The sequence below is a fragment of the Astatotilapia calliptera genome, chromosome 23, assembly GCF_964374335.1.
Source record: "Astatotilapia calliptera chromosome 23, fAstCal68.1, whole genome shotgun sequence".
Taxonomy (NCBI): Eukaryota; Metazoa; Chordata; class Actinopteri; order Cichliformes; family Cichlidae; genus Astatotilapia; species Astatotilapia calliptera.
The window spans coordinates 40,385,512-40,403,809 of record NC_137443.1 but is presented as its reverse complement, the minus strand read 5'-3'; the positions used below and the strand labels follow the sequence as shown (position 1 = coordinate 40,403,809).

Sequence of the window (18,298 nt, the reverse complement as noted above, 5' to 3'; positions counted from 1 at the left end):
GGCAGTAATGCACTGAGGCTAAAGGAGTTTTAATATTTTGTATTAAAATATCAGACAGAAGTTTTCAACATTTGACTACTAGAAAGCAGCTAGCAGCTTAGCTCGCTAACCTTTGCTAAATTTGTTTTATATTGTCGTTATTTCAAATAATTCACTAGTGAGGTGATGAATTATTGTTACATGAAGACCACACCTGTTTGCTATGGCAGACACTGAGTAGAACTTTGGATACATTCAAAATGGCCGCCATAGGCTTTCATATAGACCTAAATATAAAAGTCCCCTTTAAAACAAGGCTGGGGTCTGTGCACTCAACTCAGGGGAAAAAAGGCGACCTTTTTATGCTTTTCCTTATATTCTGCCATACATAAACACTGCTACAATGTTGACTGCAATTAAACATGATCAAAGTTTTTACTGAGGTCACTGTATACACTTGTCTGCTAGCATAAACTCCAGGCCTCAGGCTGCTCCCGATGATTGATTTTTAAAAAAAAAATAATAATAATTTTTTTTACTTTTCTGCTGAGCTGACATCAACTCTGGAAGATGTCCTAATATGGTCAAGCACTGGGTTCTGTTTCCCAAAGTCTGATGAGAGCTAGCCAATCAGAACAAAGTAGCCTTTTAGGGAGGAGGAGCCTCAAAGAGCTGGGAGCAAAAATGTCTAAGATCCAGAATGAACTGTATGGATAGTTTTTTATTTTATTGTTGTTGTTTTTTAAGAACTACAAATCATGCAAAGCTACTCTAGTAGACTCTCAGAATAAAAATACATTACTGGAAATTCGCATAAAAGGTCCCTTTTAATAGAGACAATAAATTGTCCTTGCCCCAATTTTATGTTATTTAAAGCATAATTTAACATTATATCCTGACTTAAAGAAGAGGCTAAAAAATCCTAACATGAACTGGCCCAAACCTCACGCTGAAACCTAAACCTTTTCTTATTTTCCGATGAGTACCCAGCAGTACCCAGAGCTCCTTTATAAAAAAACAAAACAAAACAATAAGCCAGCTTTAAACCCAAAAGGTAACGAAACTGCGACGCCTAAACATAGTAGGCACCCAACTCCTTTTGATTAAAATATATTTGAAATAATTGTCTCAAAGCTATTTCCACAAGATTAAAAGTTGGAACATTTTGATTGGAACAAAAGTTTTGTCACTGCACTTTCATCATACAGCAATACATCAAGAGTGTTTGATAGATACGGATCATCGAGTCCATGTACTGTATATAACATCAGCGACTTAGTTAATGATACAATTTGTATCAAACAAGGTTTTCTCTGTCAAGCATGGATTCAGCTGGGATCTGCTACAGACGACAGTACACGCTGTTAGCCAAAAGCACAGCAGAGGGATCTGATAAATATATTCACAATATGTACATGGTTTATTTACCGGTGGCCGGATGTTCTGTCTGTAGCAGATACCAGAGTTGACCCAAAAGAAAGGGCCAGAGAGAAAGAGCGAGAGAGATGTCCCTTACTAAAACTAAGGTACACACGACAGGGTCACCCATCTCTGCAGCTACAACTCTGACCAAAAAACTGACGTCATCTCAAATAAGATGACCATCTTCCCGTGTTTACCAACATGGGAAAAAAATCCACACACACACACACACACACACACACACACACACACACACGCACACGCACACACACACTTATGGAACAGACCTTGGACAAACAGAAGTTTGAAACCACTGAGTGATAACCGAGTACCCGATGACCGTTGACACAGGACAAGACCTGGTCCGTGTGGTGGCTCCGTTTGACTCAGTGTACAATACACATAATGTGTGTTTATGTATAAATAACTCTTAAATTCAATCACATTTTCGATGTATTTTTGTGAAACCAACTCACCAGATTATGGTTTGGGTGTAAAACCAAAGGTGCCCTTGTATAAACGTCCTGTATGCAAAGCTACAGTACAAATAAAAACAACAGCTGGGGGGCGGGGTCTAGAACAAATCTCCATTTGTCGCAGGTTAAGTCAAAATCACAGACTTCGTCCAGTGTCTCGCTCTCTTTCCACACCTGGTAAAAGTTGTTGCTGCACAGTGACCAGACCTGGATTTGGATTATCTTCAGCTTTTTATGTCCTGGAGACTTTTGCATTGTTCGATTATTAATATAAGAAATGAAAACGGCTCTCCTCACAGACAATCTGAAAGCGTAATCCCGGCAGTGTGAGGACGGCTGTGTTTCAGGTGGTAGAGCAGGTCGTCTACCAATCAGAAGTCTGAGGGAGTGAGAAAACACTTTGAGTGCTTAAACTGAGTAGAAAGGCGCACTGCAAGTACCAGTCCATTTACCAGTGTTGCTATGCGAAGCAGTTACTTAGCTCGTCTTTACCTTCCCTCCTCAGTAGCCTGTTTGGGCTTTTTCTGCAAGGATGGCAGCTGCCAGCTGCTGGGGGTCTGTGATGTGGGGGCTTCTGGCCATAACCCGGCTTACCAGCTCTGAGGGGAAGATGTTGCACAGGTTTATGTACACTTTCTCCCTCGCATCGCCGTAGCGACTGTGCGAAGGGGATTCTGGGTGCTGTGACATGTAGGAGGGAGGGGCATGAGACGGCACGGTAAGGTGAGAGCTGTGAGGTGGGTACGGCGGGAGAGGGGTGCTGGATGGATGAGGCGGGCAAGGAGAGTGGGCTGGGGGCGGTGGGTGGCTGAGGTAATGAGTTGGGGATGGGTGGAGAGCTGGGTGAGAGGAGTGATGCTGGCCGTAGCCGTCTTGTGTCCATGGAGGAGTGTGCCAGGACGACTGGCGTGTGTCTGGCAGGCTTTGGTAGGTAGGCGGCTCGTATCTGGACGGCGGCAGCGGTGGCTGCCTGTAGTACTTGTCCCAGCTGGGCAGGGCTTTTGGTCGGTGGCGATGGTGTGATGTGGAGAGGTGTTCGTACAGGTGTGAGTCGGACACACTTTCTGCTCGCGTTGGGGCCAGGCAGCGGCCAAGGGGTGAGCCAGGGGGTGCGGGGTTGGACTGCGGCAGAGAGTGGTAGTCGCCTGGGCAGCTGGACCGTGCGGTCAGCGGTTGGTGCTGGAGATGAGGGGGCAGGGGGTAGAGGGGCCGCTTTGGGGGAGCCTCTAGTGGAGGCGGATCATGAGCGCAGCTCTGCCCGCGTGCGGCGCTCAGGTGGTAAGGGTGTAGTCCTGTGCTCGGCGTGTGGCTGTGCTGAATGTTTGTGTATTCGGCAGGATGCAGGCCACAAAGTTCATGGCTAGATGTGGCATGATGGGAGTACAGTCGGCTGTGGGGATTAGGAAAATGGACAGCGTCTTCCAGTAAGGGGTCCGGGGGGCATCCGGGACACTGCCTCTCGCTGTACAAGTCGCAGCTGCTGCCGCAACTGACGCTGCTTTCGCTGCTGCACTCGGAGCCAGCTGAGCCCAGCCGCAGGTCTGTGTCATTGGGGAAGCGACAGTCTGGGCTCCGTCTGGAGGAGAGACTCAGGCCAGTGTAAGCACGTGTTACTGAATAGTAGCTTAAGTCTGGAGACTCACAGTGAGGGTAAAGGTCATGGCTGGGGGCTGGTAAGTGACCATGAGGCATCACTGGTCTCGCTTGCTGCTCTTGTGGGAGGCCAAGAGTGGATGGTGGGCCTCCTGGGGCCGGGGACATGCTTACACTCCCACCGCAGCTACCGCTAGTGGAGCTGCTACTGCTGCTGCCACACACAGTATTCTTCTGCACCTCCAGCCTCCCTTTGGCCAGCAGCTTCTCTTCGGCGTCGCTGTATGACAGAGCTCGGATGCTGGGGTCTGACTGCCTTTTCGGGGCGCCTTTCTTGGCGTCGATGCTACCAGCTGGCACGCTGTGGCTCTTCACCAGCCCGGCGTCGCCCTGGTTCTTTGAGACGACGCAAGTCTTGGCGCTGGCACGCAGCTCATCAGCCACGGCACGCTGTGGTTGGGCGCCTCGCTCCGGGTGGTAGTACTTACATTTGTGACCGTAAGTACACTTCTTTCCTGAAGCAAAGAGACACAACGTGCGCTTCAGTAAACAAGTAAACACACAGAGTGGGCAGAGAAAGGGGAGCTCATTTACTAACTAACTGCACGACATCAGCACCGCTCTGTCCACTTGACCTACTGGTAAATATACAGATCCAGAGAAATATAGAGAAATGGGGGTGTGGCAGTATGCCAACTGATTTAGAATGAGTCTGATTTAGCAGCATACGCACAGAGGTGAGAAACAAATGGGCTGGCGCACACGTCATAAATCTGACGATAACTTTCTGCAGGATAAGAAAGTCTCCACTAACGCATTTGCAAATGAGGTCCAATGTCACCACACATGTGAGAGAGATTCTAATCCAATATAAATTATTACGTGGTTCTTAAAAAGCACAAAATGTTTCATGTGCGTTATTTCGACGTGTATTTCGTGACTTTCTTCTCACCGTATGGACAAGGCTGCTTCTTCTGCTCAGGCATGACGGGCCTTTTTCTCAGGAAGTTGTCTAAGCTCGGGCCGTGACGACCAAGAGGGTCATCTGGCGGCATGAATCTGCGAGATTAGAAAGGATGAGAGCATTAATTCGCTATTAGAGGAAATACGATGGTGTCCATCCACATTCTTTAAAACTGCTTCACCAGCTTCAAGTGTGGAAGCTTTAAAGGAGGCACACAGAATATAATTGATTCCCCACGTATAGCAAAGTGAAAAATGCCTTCTTTACAGCAGAGTGTGAGATTTTATTTGCAAATAAACTTTATTTATTTAAACATCACTCTGATTCAAAGATAAGAGTTATGAATGTCCTCATAACATCCTCCCCTACTCACTTATCATTGACAAAGGAATACATGAGAAGCCTCTCATCTATGAACTTCTTCCACTCGGGCTTCTCGTTAGCCAGGTCTCTGTAGTTGTCGTTGGAGACGATAATGCCGTCTGACTCATAGGCCAGCTTGACAATGAAGCGGTCGTCATAGCAGACCACGCGTCGACCTTGGACACGCCGTGAAGGCGTGAACACCAGGATTTTTTCCTTCTCTAGGCGACGTAAGATGTCCTGATCTGTGAAGGAAAGGATTATAGTAAGGCTGGGGGGAAATGCAGTGCTAGAAAACCATTATTACCTATTTTGGATCTTTAGCCCTGTGAGTTCCTGCTGATGTGTTCGGGGCCTATCACCCCACGACCTTAAGGTGGATAAGCAGTTAAGAAAATGGATGTTAGTTAAACCGCGTCTTCTACTGACCTGTTATAGGGGCATCGGGTCGGGACTGCTCTTTCCGCCACGCAGGCACAAAAACTGTGATGTCTTGATGGCCGCGCTCGAGGAACCAATCTACAGCCAGCTGGATGCCCTGACAGGAAAACACTTCCTTGTTGCCATGGCTGTGAAAACGGTGAAAAGGTAAAAGACAGCGTAAATAAACATTTATGATTTTAATGTGTTTCTTTACAGCAGTTTCCACTGACAAACATATACACATATATAATAATAGAGCTCACCTCATGGCTACATTGCTGCCATCTATCACGACTGGCCGCAGGTTGTCCTGGTCACACAAAGAGTCTGAATGACAGGGTGAGTCTGGCCTCTGGCCTTCCAGCAAATCAGAACATCCACAGGAGGATGAGGAAGATGAAGAGGATGAGGTAGAGGCTAATAATCCAGCCGGCTGCTCACTGTCTGACTTGGTGCCCAGCTTGACCAGCTCTCCCAGTATGTCATTGATTAGGGTGTCAGGGCCGAGCTTAGACAGCACCAGTCGCACCGTCTCCTCGGAGTAGCCGAGTTTGAGGGCAAACTCGAGCTTAGCCTGGTACTCTTTCCCACCAGCCTCATAGCCAGGCTCTGAAGCAGACAGACTGGGTGGAGGTTCAGGCAGGTGCTCGGATGGGGAGCCGAGTGTGGACTGGGCATGGGCGTCACATTCAAGCTCTGCTAGAAGTTCAGATGGGGGCTCGGGAGGGCCTTCGGTGCCTAAGTCCACACACTGGGTCCGGCAGAGGGGCTGGTGGGTGTTCTTACTGTGAGTCGACCCTCCGTCTCCTCCGTCCGAGTCGGTACCTGGAGCGAGGGTGGAGCTGGAGGTCAACGCTGACTCGCCCTCTGCGTCGAACCCACTGTTTTCCTCTAGGACGGTCAGTGGAGGGGAGCCAGCGGTGCTCTCCCCCTGCTCCTCCATAGCAGGGGGCCCGTCAGCGCCGCCAGCCTGCCGGTCACCCCCCGCTACGTGTAGATACTCCAAATCCAGCCCCAGGTCGAGGATATGGCCTGAACCTGCCTCCACATGGTCCTTCTGACCCATGGGTCTGTCACAGACATCCAGCACACTGGGCTGACTGCTGCCCACTCACAAAACTTGACTCATTGGTGCCTAAAGGAAGAAAGGTGGAGCGAGTGAGTAAACTGTAGATAAAAGATGGATTTAGCATTCAAACCGTGCCCAATGTAGTCAAATCCCGGCTCCTGGATTTGACTACATTTGACTGGCGTTGGTTCATATTTTAAATTTTATAGTCTGCATGATTGTCAGACGACTCCATGCAGCTAAGATAAACTAACATAAGCAAACCCACTTTGGAAGCTGACTGAAACTAAGGGAATTAAAAAAATGAAGACAAAGTAAATAAAATAATAATAATAATACTAACGTCTAATAACTCGACGCGATGGCACAAAGGCCAACAGGGAAATTGGGTAAATCCCTACTTAAACGTATACGTGGATGAAAACCCTGGCTGAAAAGTGTAGCATTTGCTACCACAGCAGTTCCTCTGAAATTCCAGGGAGAAATCATTTGCAAAAAAGAGAATTTGCATCCAGGCTGTGTGATAATGATAATCTAAAGTCCACACTGACTGTCATTTTATGGAAATCTGATTTTACACCTAGAATTTGCGGCTAACAGTGTTGGATCCATCTGTTCTGCCCAAAAACAAAAAAAGAAAAAAAACAATCTGACTGGCTGCGCGGTCAGGCACAGGCTGGCAGACACAAAGAGCTGATGGGGCCTCTATCCCTAATTAATGGACTCCCGCGTTTTTTCATGTCTGGCCCAGTGTGTGTGTGTTTTTTAATAGCACCACGCCACAGCACATTAATCTATTGGGGGGGCAGAGGGTGAACTAGGGCGGTTGGACTATTCTCCCTCCTCATTCTACCTGGTAATTAAGGCCCATATGCTTCTTCCCACTGGGGTCACTCGTTAAAACACTGAAGGCTATGAAGTCAATCGGGGCGTTGTATTCGAGCATCAGGTCTGAGGTTAGACTAGTCTGATCTGTAATAAAGGTTTAATAAAGGTTTAGAGGTTTGTAATAAAGGAAAAGTTTCGACTAATCCTGAGGTGAAATCTGTGGGGAAATTCCACAAGGGCAAAAATGCTTTTAGAAGTGAAAAATGAACTTTTTGAAGTCTTGAAGTCTTATTTGGGACAAAGTTGGCTTTTTATTTGTTTATTTTAATAGATTTGACCCTAAATATGCAGCTTGATGTATTCTGACTGAACTCTACTTTGAAGTTTAAAATCTTCGCACCTACAAAATTGAAAATTTTTCCAAGCCAGAACACAATCCTGACGACAAGCAGGGCAGAGCAAATGATGAAAATGGGGAAGTGACTTAAAGCTGTTGGTAGAACGGGGAGGATCGGTTAGACAAGGGGTGGAGTGAGTGTGCATTTTATGAAAAAGGGCTGCCTAGCAACGTGGCTGAGCTACTGTTGCTAAGCTACAGCTGTTGAAAGCATTCTCCCATCCAAATGCCAAGACAGAGGCTGCAGCGTTCAGCCGGCGACCCGCCTTAATTCACACATGTTACAAAAAGGTCTGCTGCAGGAGGGGGCAGAGGGGTTTACGTGTGCCTCACTGGTAACCCACCAAGACAACAATAGACCCGCAGCACTGATTAGGACTGGGACCTTGGCATTAGCTGCTGTGGGTGTTGATGGTGCCCTGTGATGCACACACAAACACACTAACGACCCAAGGTGACTCATAATGCCGTGGAGAGAGTGGGACTGAGTTTGCAGCTCATCAGCTACACTGATGATCTTCTCTCAGGCTTAACAATCAGCTAATCTAAAGCGCGAGCATCACATCAGCACTGCATAACTTCAGACAGTCTGGTCAGCCACGCCAACACTAACAGATCCAGCTAAAGCGAAACTGTGAATGACAGCAGCAGAATAACAACAATATTAGAAAATATTCAACAGTTGACTGTGTCGCTACAAGAAAAATATGAGTACTCTAAAAAGATCTCACAGCGGACAGTTTGGAGTCGATAAAGGCATTTGGAATAGATTTATCGGGCTTGGGCTCTAGCAGTCCACCTAAGTTTTTACTGTTGAAGTCTCTTTTTTTCATTATTTACCACTATTATATCTCCATATGAATCAAAAGCTGACAAATAATTCATAGCCTTAAAGAGGGTAATCAAGAGCAATCAATATATTTAATAGTCTATCTACAGATATCTGCAGAGGTTAGGAAATCCTCAGCCCATACAGATAATAACAGTTTAGTGGATAGCTGATATTTTACATTTGTTCATTTTGTTGTTGCAGTTTAATTTCTTTCACCCTTCTGGATCAGAGAAACAAATAATTCTTGGTTCTAATAAACAACTGAACAGCTATAAAAGGTCTCCTGGTCTTCGTCATATTATTGTGCAAAGTAGTGTTTGCCTCAGTGTAAAATTGATATGACACAACAGATAAATACCATCCTATTTTATACAGTTTTCAGGTATCAGACAATGTTCTCCGTACTGAAAGCTTTCTGGTTACTGCTCGACTGTAATCCAAGTTCTACTAAACAATCACATCTGGTAGTTCTTGTGGCCATTTGGAAACAATGACCAGTGATCAGAACACAGATATCCACCACCTACACCAGTAGCCCTGAATCACTGGCTCCCCAGAGGATAAGCCAGCAGGCCAGCTGATGGGCTCCCACACTGCATATAGTGCGACAGCTGATAAATAAAGCTCCACCCGGTAGTTTCAGCTGCTCCCTTATTTACCAAGCTGTCATCACACCAAATGGGTGGATCCACGTGTTTGATTTTACAGCGGATGCCCTTGCACCTATCCGGGCTTGGGACCGGCACACTACCAGTACACTAGCTTGTGATGGGTTTGCTGATCGATATCAGGTCAATACAGATCTATCTGCTGATATTTTTTAATATACATAGATGCAGTAATTACACGTAAAAAGGAAAAATTATGGCATTATTGGATATTAATTTTGCAGAAAAGCCAGTAACTCACAAGATTTACTCAGTGGTCATGATATTCTGCTACATGCGCTGCAGACAGATCTGAGGTAGAGACAGCGCCGCTCTGTTGGGCAAACTATGTGATGACAGAATTTCTGAACTATTTCAAAATTATATTTCAGGAAAAAAAAAAAAACAACAACTATATCAGTGCATATTGGATAACACTTTCTTGTCTTCCTACTTGAGCCTGGTTTTGATGGAGGTTTCTTCCTGTTAAAAGGGAGTTCTTCCTTCCCACTGTCGCCGAGTGCTTGCTCATAGGCAGTCATTTGACTTTTTTCTCTTTATAACTGTAGCGCCTTAAGGCAACTGTTGTTGAGGTTTGACACCATATAAATAAAATTAAGTAGAACTTGTAATTGAATGCTGATACATCTGAGGCCAGTCAAAACTGCCTGTTAATATCAATTGACTGACATGTTGGTTTGGATCTGCTAATAATCTTCATTAGTAGTTACTGTGATTATATCTATGATTAATCAATTGAGCAATTTGCCTACAGGTTGAAAGAAAACCATGGCGAATAAGGTCTGAAAAAAAAACTGCTTTGTCACAGTCCAAGATTACATATTTAAAACATTTTGTATGAAAAATCAGTCCAAGGCCCAAAGATATTAACTGCTGAGATAACTCTGGATCTTTTAGTTCTGTTAAGTTTCTTTGCTTTCACAACCTCTTTACCCTCATTTGATCTTTTTCACAATCTGGATAAATCTAATCATAATCCCGTAGTTTGAGCTGCTTAACATCAAAAACCTGAACAGTCACGATGAAAGCCTGTAAGTCTTTTCATAGCTAGGGTTTTAAAAGTCTTCTTGTGTGGCAGAGCTCTGCAGACGAATGCATGTGAAATCGGGTCCAGCTTTAACGGCCCAAAGACATCGTGGCATCTCCAAACCTCCAGGGTGAGCGAGTGCATCTTTCAAACATCAGCTTACACACACACACACACACACACACACACCACTGCTGGCTTTGATAGAACCAGTAATGAATATGTAACACAGTCCTTGCAGCGCTTTGTGCAAGTGCGTGCAGCGGATTGGGGGGGTTCCATTTTGAAAGGCGGTCTGAGAGGGGGCGCAGGACTACGGGGGGTGGGGGGTAGACCCCTGTGTCTGCAGCACAGTGCAAAAGTTACTGTAAAAAGTGTGCATGCATTAGTGCATCTAGGTGGCGCACTAGACTTTACCCACCAGCAACAAGGCAACAGATGTCTGCTGAGCGCGGTATCTGCAATGGGTATCCCCCACCCATTGCACAAAACAGACACACACACACACTTTCTCTCTCTAAGGGCAGCACCTTATAGAAAACTTTCTGAAAACTTTTTTGTTTTATCCACTAATGTGACACTAATATATATTTTTAACCAGCATCACAGGAAGCCCATCCCTCCTGCATCAAGTTTCATATCAACACATATCACACAAATCTGAACAACTGCAGTGACGGCAGAAGTGAGCAAAGTTTAGGCAGGTGCTACAGCACTAAAAATTCTTATCCTGCACACCAAGAATCTTTTTAAAAATACTCTTGTGGTAAAAAGTCACTAATGGGTTCTGCAAGTTGCATCCATTTTCAGCAATATTTCACAAGCAACAAAGAAAGTAGGCTCCATCTTTTCCTCTTTAATCTGAATTTGCCCTTGTGAATTATAAATGACTCGAACCTTTCTGAAAACTTAAAGGAGTCTAGGTTACTCCCTGTATGCCAGCATCAGTTTTTTTGATGATCCTGCAGCGCAGCGGAAGTCTAGTGAGGCTCTAGAGGAGCAACCTGTCATACAAAAGCCAATATTTCTATTTTATAGCAAGCAGAAGATAAATTTCAGTATAAAAGTCAGGTTATAATAGAGAGGAGGGAACTCCATCACACTCACCAGACCAATAAAGTGCAACAAACAATGAAGAGAGGAAATGTGATTAGCTCATTTCAACATCTTTAAATCCTTGAAAAGCCGATTAAAAAACGCTGCAGGTGAAACTGAGAAAGAACCAATCCCAAAGTTCGAACAGCAACAACATCCAAGATCGATTTCTTCTTTCTTCTAGAGCATCCAGCTCCAGCCTCACGCCTCTGTCTTCCAGAGCTGTGTGTGTGTCTTTTTCCCCCCTCTGAAGAAGCAGGCAAGTTGGACAATGAGTGGCAGAACAGATGGACCCAACAATGTCAGCCATTCCCTCGTTTAGAGTGGCTGCTTCTAACCAATCGGAGAAGCAGCAGCCCTACAATGAGGTGCAGAGGCAAGAGGCGGGGGAGGAGGGGAGTGGCTGTGGGCAGATGTCTGCAACACCCAGTTTCCCCAAGGCACGCGTACTCGACGTGCACCGGCACACACACACACGCACGCTAACTCACACACTCCACGGCCTGAAAGGGCTTCCCCTGTGTGGCCGATGAATCAACGAGGGGTGGGAGGCTGAACAATGGAGCTACACAATGGGAGGCTGGGGAGGGCAGCTGCAGTGTGAGGCCTGGTGCTATTACGGCCCCGGGCAGCAATGGAGAACACCTGGCTACAGAGCGCCACAGTCACTCTCCTCTCTTTGTCTCGAGCTGTGGGGAGGGTGGCGGTGGTGGTGACAGGAGGGGTTTCAACTGAAAGAAAAGCTGAAGGCTGGCTGAAAGACTGCTGTGGCCTTTAAGAGAGTGCAAGAGGAAAGAGAAGAGTGTGGCTGCGCTGAAAGAGAAAAAAAGACAAGTGTGTGGGGGGCGAGAGACATCAAAAAGTTTTATGTCCCAGTGAGTATGAGGAGGGGACCTGCTCAGCATTGTTGTGGCACACTTAAGGCCGATGACTCAGGAGCACAAATCTTTGCCTTTTTGTCTTTTATATGATTATGTAGCACGTGTAGAGGATCCCATTTGTTAAAGAAAAGCAACATACTTCAACACCCAAAATGACACAAGAACTTGCCTACGTTTTCTTGTACACTGGTATAAATGTATTTCAATTTCAGTTATATAGCATCAAATTCAACAATTCAATCAAGTTGCTTCAAGCCACTTTATATTGTAAGGTAAAGACCCTACATTTAAATACTGAACAACAAAAAAAGCTTATCTCATACACGCCCATCCCGAAATAACGTTAGCCAAACAAACTCATCTCAACCGAAAAACCATCCAACGCTGGATACACTTAACTTGAAAAAGCTGCTACTTAATACACACTAATAGTAGTAAATAAGACAGAAACCTCCATGTATCTACAAATCTTAAATTAACGAATTAAATTTTTTTTTTTTTTAAACCAAATCAATGGCTACCTTTAGTTGTTTTAAATTTTTAAAAAAGGAAATATTGACAAAGTTTAACTTTGTGAGAAAAAGTGATAAATCGCAATAAAGTTTATCAATATCGCAAAAAATCCCAATAATATTGTATCAGTGTCTGATGAGTCCCACCTCTATCAAACAGGCAGAATGAAGAGCAGAGAACAATACACTGTAGTCTAGTACCATGCACTTGAATATGGATACCCAGCTGACCAAAGTGACACACAGACTGGACAGAGGTGAAAGTGGCAGATGCTTATAACAACAGTGTAAATTAATATGCCAAATATGCCAAAGATGAACATGGTGCAGCTTAATATGTGAGCTGTTTATCTAGGACACTTTTTTTTAAAAAATTAAATCAAATGACTCTTCATCCGAGCCAAGTAGCGCAACTCAAATCCCACAGCTGATCCCTGTGTATTAAAATGATGAAATAAAAGTAAGGTGGACACACACAGTTGCTCCTTCACCTCCAAATCCGAAGCTTTTGTCTCCATTTTCTGCAGACTCTATAGCAACTGCATGTTTTTGTTGCTCCTCAGGGACTCTGTCTAACTGCACATAATCAGGTACTGCTGTAACATGAGTGCTGCATGGCACCAAAGCAAGCCAGGGGAAAAAAAAAAAAAAAAAATCAAACGTCTCAGTGTCACTATTGATCTTTTTTTTTTGTCCCCTCTGGTCACCAACACAGAGTACTGACAGCAAAATAAATAAATAAATAACACTGTCGATATGTAATACCGTGGGAGGTGACAAGGCATGTCCACTAGTCATGTCAACCTAATAGAGACAGCCAGTGGTTTGGGTTTCACAGAAACTTTTAAGTATTTTTCTTAAAACGACTTACAACGGCCAAGACCGAGCATAAATGATTAAATAAATTACTGCACGAGACAAATGTTAAATATGAAATGAAAATACGGTTGTGATTTATGTGACTGAAAAAAAAAATACTGATATTCTGCAGCACAAAATTTATGTGACACTAATGACTCATATTAGTGATTAAGAAGAGGGCCAATGTTTAAAAAAAAAAAAGTTGTTAAAACAGCACTTGGGGGGATAGATTAGGGAGCAGGTGAACATTCATTATCCAAATTCAGTTTAGCAGCAGGTGTAGTGGGGTGTTCCCAACATGCAAGGAAAGACTGACCCAGGAAACCTGAGGGATGTGGGTGATCCCTGCCATCTGAAAAGCTACTGCAGCACTAGTTTTTGAATAAGATAGGAAGAGTCAGAACAGTGCACCTGGATCGTTTATGGGAAAACAGGAATTCTAGCATTCATGAGAAGGCCGTCGCTTGGGTGAGCTGCAAAAACAACTTCCAGGACTTAAAGGATGTGCTACTCACATGTTGCCTCCTGACAGGACACCTTTATAGGTCTTAGTGGTTAAGAATTGTTTTGCTAGCTTAATGGGAACTTACATAAAGCCTGCCTGGTTTTATTCAAGATCTGTGCTCCAAAACAGCAAATATTTCACACTTTTGCATCAAAAATAACAAAATCAACTGCACTTTACAATCAAAGTAGTTGTATAATTGGCTATAATTGGTACGCTGGTATAAAATTAATACGTAATCATTGCAGGTTTAATTGAATTATTTGCAGTGTTCACTTTGGATTCTTCGTAGGGGCCAACACAGCACTCGGGCTAATGAGCAGCCAAGCTGCAGCAGCCACACCCGTGGAAACTGAGTACGATCCAGAGGACAACGCATCTGCCAACGGAAAAATTAATTTAGAGAGATAAGGCTGAAATATCCAGCTGCATTTATCTTGGCAGCAACAAGTAGCAGCATGTATTTAGAGGCAACAGAAAGCGGTGTGGTGTCGGTGTGTGTGCTCAGCCAATTTGCCAACTAAAATAAGTGTTCCCCCAGCTTTAGTGGGCTCAACAAGAAAACAAATGCCTGATTAAATAAGAATATGCTCCTAGTCAGCTCTCAGAGTCAGACGAGGGTGCTGAGGAGAGATGCATACAACAGCTGACCGACTGCACAGCTCCCAAATGCTCTAACAGAGACAGGAGGAGCTCTCTGTGGGGGCCATCTGTCCTTACAAACAGGTGTGCACTGCTCCCAACAACTGCAGCAGCAGCAGGACGAACGCTGAGAACCCAGCACAACAGAGCTGAGCTGCAGCGGGAGGCTTCTTCCTGTGCCAGAAATTAATTCTTGCCGGGTTTGGTCCAACCTGCTCTAGTCTTACTTCCTTATTGATAAGACTTGCAAACTATCGGGCGACGAGTCAGGGACTATTTTAATAACCACTTTAGTCATGAAAAAGTAAAATGCCTCTGGCTTTGCATGAGACACATCCCACATTTGACTGAGGTGCAATAAACAAAGTTCTCAAAACAAGCAGAAATCCAGCGATGTTCAATTCACTGTCACTTAAAAACAATAAAAAGTAAGCGATTAATCTTCTATTGTGTTTGGAAAAATGACAAATGGGGAGAAAGAAGGTGCAGTGCATCACTGTGGTCCACTTTTCCTATCCAACCGAGGTTCAGGCAACAGAAGGAGACCTTTTGCTCCTTGTAACCTCTTTCTGACCTCTGCACATCCACTCAGCACTGCCAGCACCACCAGCAGTACAGAGTAAGTTCAGGATATCATGGCAAAAGTCATCACCTCTGTGTGTGTGTGTGTTTCAAATGAATACCACAGAAAAGTGAACAGAGGAAGTCTTTGTGGAGTCAGAGGGCCAAACATCACTGCTGAAGCTGCAGTATTTTCCAAAAAGCAGCTAATTACCTTTCCTCTTAAACTGTGACATGTGTAGCAGCATGCACGAGGATGTTATTTGATACAGAATAGCCTTTAAACGTGACAGGGACACACTTTGAGTTTGGAAACAGGGGTGATGGTGAGAAGAAAGCAAAGTGGGCTCACTAAATAAAAGCCCCACGGGGTGTGGACAGACAGCTGTTGGGCTCGTGCCTACACCACGCCCCCCACCCCCATCCCCATCCAAAGGCTCAAAGCCTGGACTGCTACTGGTCCGACCCCTTCGCTGAACCACTATAACCAGTGTTCAGCACAGCTGTCAGTTTGCGGAGACAGGTGGGAGGGAGAGACAAGAGCGCCTCTTCTCCCTCCTGAATTCCCCAGAGAGCAGACTTGTGCTTCACTCAGGCCTTCTTCACCCCAAAACTGCCTTAATGCTAATTTCAAAAACACGCATCAGCTCCATTTTCAGCCTAAAAGGCGCGAAACCCCACAGCAGCACCCATCCCGTTGTCAGCCTGTTGAAGAGGATACAGTCAACAAACTATATTATGGATGTTTGGGAGCGCGCATGGGGCGTGCACGGTCACCGCAAACCAACACCGTCACGACCTCCCTGCAGCTCTCACCCACACCAACCTGCGGCTGCTCCGGCTAACGAGTCCGCCCTGAGGACGCTGTTGGCGGGTTCTCACCTGGTCAGAGCCGCCGCTGGAGCCGCACGACAAGCTTGGCGTTAAAACGCGCCCATCTTCATCACATACTGGCGACGCAAAACATCCGGCCGGACTGCAGCGTGACCCAGCCAAACTGCGTCAGGCTGAAGAGAGCAACGACGCGCCTTCCGCTCTGCCGCTCTTTCAAAATAAAAGCAAACCAACCAACCGCCTGTTCGAGGGGAAGAAAGACAAGCAGAATTTCTTATACCAACACTTGTGTACTTTTCTTCTGTCTTATGTTTGTCTGGTATAAGATATAACAACAAACCCTACGGTTTGTTAGCAACTAACTTACCTCAAGACCCTCAACATAGCATACATTTCAAACTGAAAACCAGCCGCGTTTGAAGATTTTAACCTCTCTTAACGTAAAATAAAATCATACAATTAATAAAAACAATAATCATGATAATTTTAGGCTAAACAGGAAACTGTACCAAAAGTGTTGAGGCTCGCTTTACTAAAATTATTGCGCCATCTTGCGGTGAACGTGTATTATTAGCAAGTCCTATTTTCCTCCCTTCAAACATTATATGCGTTTAAAATCTGCTTGATAACATGTACTTTTTTTTTTAATTCTGCGAAGTGCAAAATGCAGCGTTTTAAGTAGAAAATAATAAGGTGCAAGTACTTTAGTAAAGTACTCGAGTAAATCTGGAACCCCAGTTCCAAAAAGCTATCAGGCTGTGTGAAATGTGGATAAAAAGAAAATGCACCTTTTGGAAACCCCACGAGTCCGTATTTTATTCACAATGGAACATAGAAAACATCAAATGTTTGAAATGAGAAATATTTTGCATTTGGTGGCAGCACAGCATCTGTAAAAAGTTGGAATGAGGCAACAAAAAGCTGGAATTGTAAGTGGTACTGAAGAGAAGCAGCATGAGGTGTAAAAAGAGCTTCTTAGAGAGGCAGTTTCTCACAAGTAAAAATGGGCAGATGTTCATTATACAAAACATTTTTCAAATTCTGAAACTGTTTCAGAATTATGTTTGTCAATGTAAAATTGTAATGATTTTGAATATCTCACTATCCGCAATACATATCATCAGATGATTCACAGAAGCTGAAGAAACCTCTATGTGTAAGGAAAAAGCTGAAAATCAACTCTAGGATAATTTGTTTTAGTGTATATTTGCTTGACTGTTCAAAGCATACATCATTAAAAGAGGGTTTTTGGAAGGGTTGTGAGGAGAAACCGAAGTGGAGATATTTGGCTATTAAAACAAAACAAACCAGCATAAGTTCCTCAGGCACGGTGGTGGAGGGGTGATCATTTGGGCTTGTTTTACAGCTGCACGACCTGGGCACCTTGCCGTCACCGAGTTGACTACGAACTTCTCTGTGTACCAAAATGTGGGCATTTATCTGACAGCTAAGAGCATGTCCAAAATGTAGCCATGCAACAGGACAATGATCCCCAAGCACAGCAGTAATGCTACAACAGAACGGCAGAAAAACAAGAGAATCAAGCTATTGCAGTGGTCCAAAGTCCAGACCTCAACCTGACTGAACAGCTGTAGCAGGACCTTAAAACCTCAGTGAGAGGCGGTCAAAATTCATCCACAACAACGTGAGAGTCTGATGACATCCCACAAAAAAAAGTTATTGCATATGAAGCTTCATATATCATTCAGTTATGTGGCTTCTGACAGTCACACGTGCACCACTTTAAAAATCAACTGATGCAGATAAGCCAGGCAAGCCTCCTCTGTAGCTTGAAATGTAGTGTGTCATTTCCAATCCCCCCCCCATTTAGTCCCACCTTAAACAAGCGCAGACCCAGAAAGAGCAGCAGCATTTCTTAAACTTCTGTCTCCTTTTTATTTTATTTTCAATTTGTTGATGCAGCAGTAAATATTTACAGATTATGTTACAAAGAATGACGCAGCACTGTAAATTCCTTTTGATTTTATTCATGAAAGAAAAAAAAAAACCTTCAAGAAAATACAGTAATTCCCATAGTACACACAGAGAGGACATAAATTAGAGGCATGTAGAGAGACATCCGGGGGGGGACGTGTCACCTGGCAGGTAGAAAACATTAGATCCGTGCTGCCACACAGCCAGGAGCGCACACACTCACGCACACAGTGCACTAAGGAGGATGTAAAGGAAATCAGTGAAATTGACACTGTGGGCTTGGGTTATTCATAAAGTGAGCAAAAGTTGATTAATCCTGTACACAAACATCTAAATGAAAGTACAAAAAAAAGGGATAATACAAAATACAAAAGAGGAGCAGTGGAGCGGGAGAAACCATAAATATTCATATCGATGCACATCGGTTTAAC

The 18,298-nt window shown here is 44.5% G+C and overlaps 1 protein-coding gene across 3 annotated transcripts; it reads right to left on the bottom strand.

Moving 5' to 3' along the window:
• Window positions 1-494: 494 nt before the first annotated feature.
• Window positions 495-16,120, bottom strand: LOC113016656 (putative ribonuclease ZC3H12C). 3 transcript variants are annotated; one of them, XM_026159640.2, is made up of 6 exons: window positions 15,981-16,120; window positions 5,484-6,355; window positions 5,227-5,366; window positions 4,808-5,042; window positions 4,423-4,529; window positions 495-3,985 (listed from the first exon to the last, which is right to left on the bottom strand). In XM_026159640.2, exons 2-6 carry the CDS (start codon window positions 6,284-6,286, stop codon window positions 2,379-2,381), a joined length of 2,892 nt encoding a protein of 963 aa, XP_026015425.1. In that variant the 5' UTR covers window positions 6,287-6,355; window positions 15,981-16,120; the 3' UTR covers window positions 495-2,378. The 3 variants fall into 3 exon arrangements, with proteins under 3 accessions (XP_026015425.1, XP_026015427.1, XP_026015426.1); XM_026159642.2 differs by having other exon boundaries at window positions 15,925-16,063; XM_026159641.2 differs by lacking the exon at window positions 15,981-16,120 and adding an exon at window positions 11,149-11,409.
• Window positions 16,121-18,298: the final 2,178 nt, after the last annotated feature.

Excerpts from the sequence above, each read along its gene's own strand:
- LOC113016656 (XM_026159640.2), bottom strand. The coding sequence starts at position 6,286 with ATGGGTCAGAAGGACCATGTGGAGGCAGGTTCAGGCCATATCCTCGAC. Across the intron at positions 5,367-5,483 it reads GGCAGCAATGTAGCCATGAG|CCATGGCAACAAGGAAGTGT; the intron begins GTGAGCTCTATT and ends CCGTTTTCACAG. Across the intron at positions 5,043-5,226 it reads ACCCGATGCCCCTATAACAG|ATCAGGACATCTTACGTCGC; the intron begins GTCAGTAGAAGA and ends TTTCCTTCACAG.